Source organism: Triticum dicoccoides, chromosome 3B (assembly GCF_002162155.2).
Source record: "Triticum dicoccoides isolate Atlit2015 ecotype Zavitan chromosome 3B, WEW_v2.0, whole genome shotgun sequence".
Classification (NCBI taxonomy): domain Eukaryota; kingdom Viridiplantae; phylum Streptophyta; class Magnoliopsida; order Poales; family Poaceae; genus Triticum; species Triticum dicoccoides.
This window is the reverse complement of record NC_041385.1, coordinates 657,639,554-657,643,958: the sequence shown is the minus strand read 5'-3', so window position 1 is coordinate 657,643,958 and position 4,405 is coordinate 657,639,554. Positions and strand designations below refer to the sequence as shown.

The 4,405-nt window shown below is 56.2% G+C and overlaps 1 protein-coding gene across 1 annotated transcript; it reads left to right on the top strand.

Moving 5' to 3' along the window:
- Window positions 1-1,314: 1,314 nt before the first annotated feature.
- On the top strand, window positions 1,315-3,407 carry LOC119277670 (cytochrome P450 94C1-like). The gene has a single exon (XM_037558961.1). The coding sequence runs from the start codon at window positions 1,397-1,399 to the stop codon at window positions 2,978-2,980; it is 1,584 nt and encodes a 527-aa protein (XP_037414858.1). The 5' UTR covers window positions 1,315-1,396; the 3' UTR covers window positions 2,981-3,407.
- The last annotated feature ends 998 nt before the right edge of the window (window positions 3,408-4,405 follow it).

The window sequence follows — 4,405 nt, the reverse complement described above, 5'->3', positions numbered from 1 at the left end:
TTGGAGCTCCCGGATCAGGCGGTCAGTTGCCTCGTCGCAGTCGCGGCACGCGTCGGAGGGAGCCGTGCGACGGAACGTCGGCCCGCCGTTGGGGTCGGAGGGAGTTGCAGCGGGGGCGGGGTGCGACCGATGACGAGGGACGCGCAGGTGAAGCCGAGCAACGCGGCCGCTGTCCTGGTGCGGGATTCCTGCCCGAGTTGGAGCTGCTGCTGCGGTCGCCGGCCGGTGGCGTACACAGGTTGGGCGGCGGCGGCGCGATGCGTCTCTGGCAACAGGACCTCGTACGGGGTCGTGAGGATAACAAAAGTAGGAGGCAGATTTTCTTCTTTTTTTTCTTTGGATGACAGGTGGACCCCCATAGGGCCCCACATAAGGATAGCGTTATCAAACGTCGCCGTTATATTTGAGAGGTTAAGTGGTGCCAAGTGAGCCTGACTGGCGGGCCCCATCTGTCATAAATGCACTTAACCGAGTCCGATCCGCCGATCAGTGTTTTTTCAAAAAAATTATCATAGACGTTTTTTTTTTTGCAAAATAATGTATTGTAGTGTTTTTTGCAAACCTATCCTTTAAGGTGGTGGTTTTGTGCAATTTACCCTTCTGAGGTCTAGCGTTGCAGTTGTCCTTAATGCGCCGCGGGAGGGAAAGATCGGTCGGTCCCGACGACGGCAGACGGGCAGAGACGTACTCCGGGCGGCCTGGCGCTGCTGTGTTGCTGCGCCTAGATAAGCTAGTGGGCACTGGAAACACGTTCAAAACGCCACGGCGCAGTAAATATCCCTGGAACGGCGACTAGTCCGGTACAATCGCACTGTCTGGATCGTGGGAGGGGTAGGCACTGCAGTGCAATCAATAACTGGCTCTGGCTGGCCGAAGTAGGCAAGGCGCGAGCTTTCCTGTTATGTACGACCGGGTATTGACGTCGTGGTCGACTGACCGGGGTGAAAAACCAAGTGCCACCCGGAGAAGGAGCCGGAGGTGGGTGACGGTGCGTGGCCCGATCGAACGACACGCATGGCGCGGCGGACAACGTGCAGATCATTAAGCGCTATTCCTATAGCACATGTGGCTCTCCACCTATAGAGTCTAGACCACCAGCTGCTACAGCCCGATCGACCGAGGTGAGCTCGAGAGCGAACGTGCCCAGACCTACTGAGAGTGAGAGTGAGAGAGCGGTCAAAGTCACGAGGGAAACTACACGGGCGAGAGTCCATGCCCATAACCGTCCTTCCACACACACGAGCGAGGAGAGGGCCGGCAGTATAAAACGGCCTCGTCCGGGGCGGGCGCAACGGCACCTCACCTCACCGCCCGCATATGAAACCCCGCGCGCGCGCACACACACGCACGTACGATAGATAAAAGCAGCTAGCGCCGTCGTTACGTCGTGCTCGTCATGGGCGTCGAGGCGGCGCTGCATGGGGCGGCGGCGGAGGCGGCGCTGCATGGGGCGCTCTCGCTGCAGCCGCACGTGGCCAGCGCCTTCTTCGCGCTCGCGGCGTGCACCGTGGCGCTCGCCGCCCTCCTGGCCGTGGCGCGCACGCGCCCGCCGTGGTGGTGCGACTGCGCGGTCTGCGAGGCCTACCTCACGGCGTCGTGGGCAGGCGAGTTCGACAACCTCTGCGACTGGTACGCGCACCTGCTGCGCCGCTCGCCGTCGCAGACCGTGCACGTGCACGTGCTCCGCAACGTGCTCACCGCCAACCCCGTCACCGTCGACCACATGCTGCGCGCGCGCTTCGATAACTACCCCAAGGGCAAGCCCTTCTCCGCCATCCTCGCCGACCTGCTCGGCCGCGGGATCTTTAACGTCGACGGAGACGCGTGGCTGTTCCAGCGGAAGCTCGCCGCGGCCGAGCTTGCGTCCCCGGCGCTCAGGGCTTTCGCCTCGGGCGTCGTCGCCTCCGAGCTGCGGGGCCGTCTCGTTCCCCTGCTTGACTCTGCATGTTCCCACGACGACGACGGTGGCAAGGTGCTGGACCTGCAGGACGTGTTCCGTCGCTTCGCCTTCGACTGCATATGCAAGATCTCCTTCGGCCTCGACCCGGGCTGCCTCGAGCTGTCCATGCCGGTATCGGCGTTCGTTGACGCGTTCGACACGGCGTCGATGCTCTCAGCGAGGCGCGCGACCGCCCCGTTGCAGATCATATGGCGGCTGAAGCGGTTCTTCAACGTCGGGGACGAGAGAAAGCTCCGGGAATCCGTGCGCCTCGTCGACGGGTTCGCCGCGGAGGTCACCCGGCAACGACACAAGCTCGGCGGCGCCGCGTCCGGCAGCGACCTCCTGTCGCGGTTCATGGGCTCCATCAGCGACGAGAGGTACCTCAGGGACATCGTGGTCAGTTTCATGCTCGCCGGCCGCGACACAGTCGCCTCAGCGCTGACCGCCTTCTTCCTGCTCCTCTCCGATCACCCGGAGGTCGCCGCCGCCATCCGGGACGAGGTGTCACGCGTCGCGGGCGACGACGACAACGACCGGCCGAGCTTCAGCAAGCTCAAGGACATGCACTACGTGCACGCGGCGCTGTACGAGAGCATGCGGCTGTTCCCGCCGGTGCAGTTCGACTCCAAGTTCGCGGCGGGCGACGACACGCTCCCGGACGGCACGGCGGTGGCCAAGGGCACCCGGGTCACCTACCACGCCTACGCCATGGGCCGGATGGAGTCCGTGTGGGGCCCCGACTGCTCCGAGTTCCGGCCCGAGCGGTGGCTCCGCGACGGGCAGTTCGTCCCGGTGAGCCCGTACCGGTACCCGGTGTTCCAGGCCGGCGTGCGCGTCTGCGTCGGCAAGGACCTCGCGCTCATGGAGATGAAGGCCGCCATCGTCGCCGTCGTCCGCAGCTTCGACATCGAGGCGATCGGCCGGAGCTCGCGCCGGCCCAAGTTCGCGCCGGGGCTGACGGCCACGTTCGCCGGCGGGTTGCCGGTCAGGGTCCGCCGGCGACCGCGTGGTGTGAGCGGGCACAGCCCACCAACCTGATACGGAATAAACAACAGTTGGTGTCCTGACGATCGCGCTCTTGTTGGCCTATTCTCGCCCGTTTCTTCCTTTCGAACAGGGATAAAATCGCGCGCTAGATTGTATGCCGCTGGCAGTCCGTGGCCACTGGTGCCGTGAGTGCGCTGGCGTTTGGCAGCACCGAGCAGCAGCTGATCGATGATGCTGGACGATTGATTAGTCAGTACGTACGCAGCTCTCCACTTGAGATTGAGAGTCGAGATCGATAGATCTACAGATAGATTCCTCGAATCGACAGCAAATTATTGAGATCGGGTCGGAGTACGCGCGACTGTTATGTGGTACGGATAACGGAAAGACTATATAAACCGTTGGGGGAAATACCTCCTTGGCTCTCCGGAGGATGTGTACTTGATATTAAAAAACAGTAATTGTGAAAAAAGATAAAAATCAAATCTTTTTCGGAAATAAATTTGACCTTCTGTTGTGCTCGAACAAAAAGCTTCACGAAAAAAACTCCCATCAACTTCAGGGAAGAAAACCCAATCAAATTAGGACAACTAGTAAGGTACATGTGCATTGCACGCATAAGATTTGGCAACCAAATTATGAATAAACATCACACTATAGCATGTAAGTTTTGAGTCATATATGCATGATGTAGATGTTCGTTTAATTCTTATGGTTCATCCCATTCAAAACCAATTAGTTTTTATAAAAAGGTTAATCTATTTTATTTATGGAATTATGCATTGTAAAGCATAAAGTAAAAACAAATAATGGCAATTCATCTAAAAAAATTAGGCAATTATGATATGAAAGATTATAGAACAATGGAGAAGTGCTTGTTTTTTAGGTTTGTGCATTATGCTTAAGTTCAACCATGGAGTATTCTAGATTGTACATGTGGTAGAATCTGGTGGAATGTAGATGATATCCAACGGCCGGTAGTTCTCGGATTTGCCATCTCTGCACCGTCAAATTGGCTTCATCCAACGACCATCTTTCAAAGTTATCCGCACACTATATAGGGGTATAGAAAAGGTGTGAGTAGTAACTTGTATGTAGTGTTAAAGAAATCACCCATAATACCATGAAAGTCATTCCTCGATGAAACCTTTTATACAAGTACAACAAAAGGTCAAATTTGTTTAAAAATGGTTTAGAATTTTTTTACTTTTTGGAATATAATTACTAAGATATTTTTTCATGTCAAGTGCATATACACCCGAGAGCCACCTCCGCTCTTCAGCATAACGCTCTCCACTTGAAGGGGAAAAGAATGTTATATTGTCATGGAAAGACAGAGACAGGCCGAAAGTGTTCCTCTAATCCCGAGCACAAATGCATCCGCGTGAATGGTAATTTAAAAACAAAGTAAAAATTGTCGACATCAATAAGTGTTCCGGTTGCCCGTAAAATTTCATCACGAAAAGTCATCCTCTG

Bases quoted from the DNA above. Each gene is read 5' to 3' on its own strand.
- LOC119277670 (XM_037558961.1), top strand. From the start codon at position 1,397: ATGGGCGTCGAGGCGGCGCTGCATGGGGCGGCGGCGGAGGCGGCGCTG.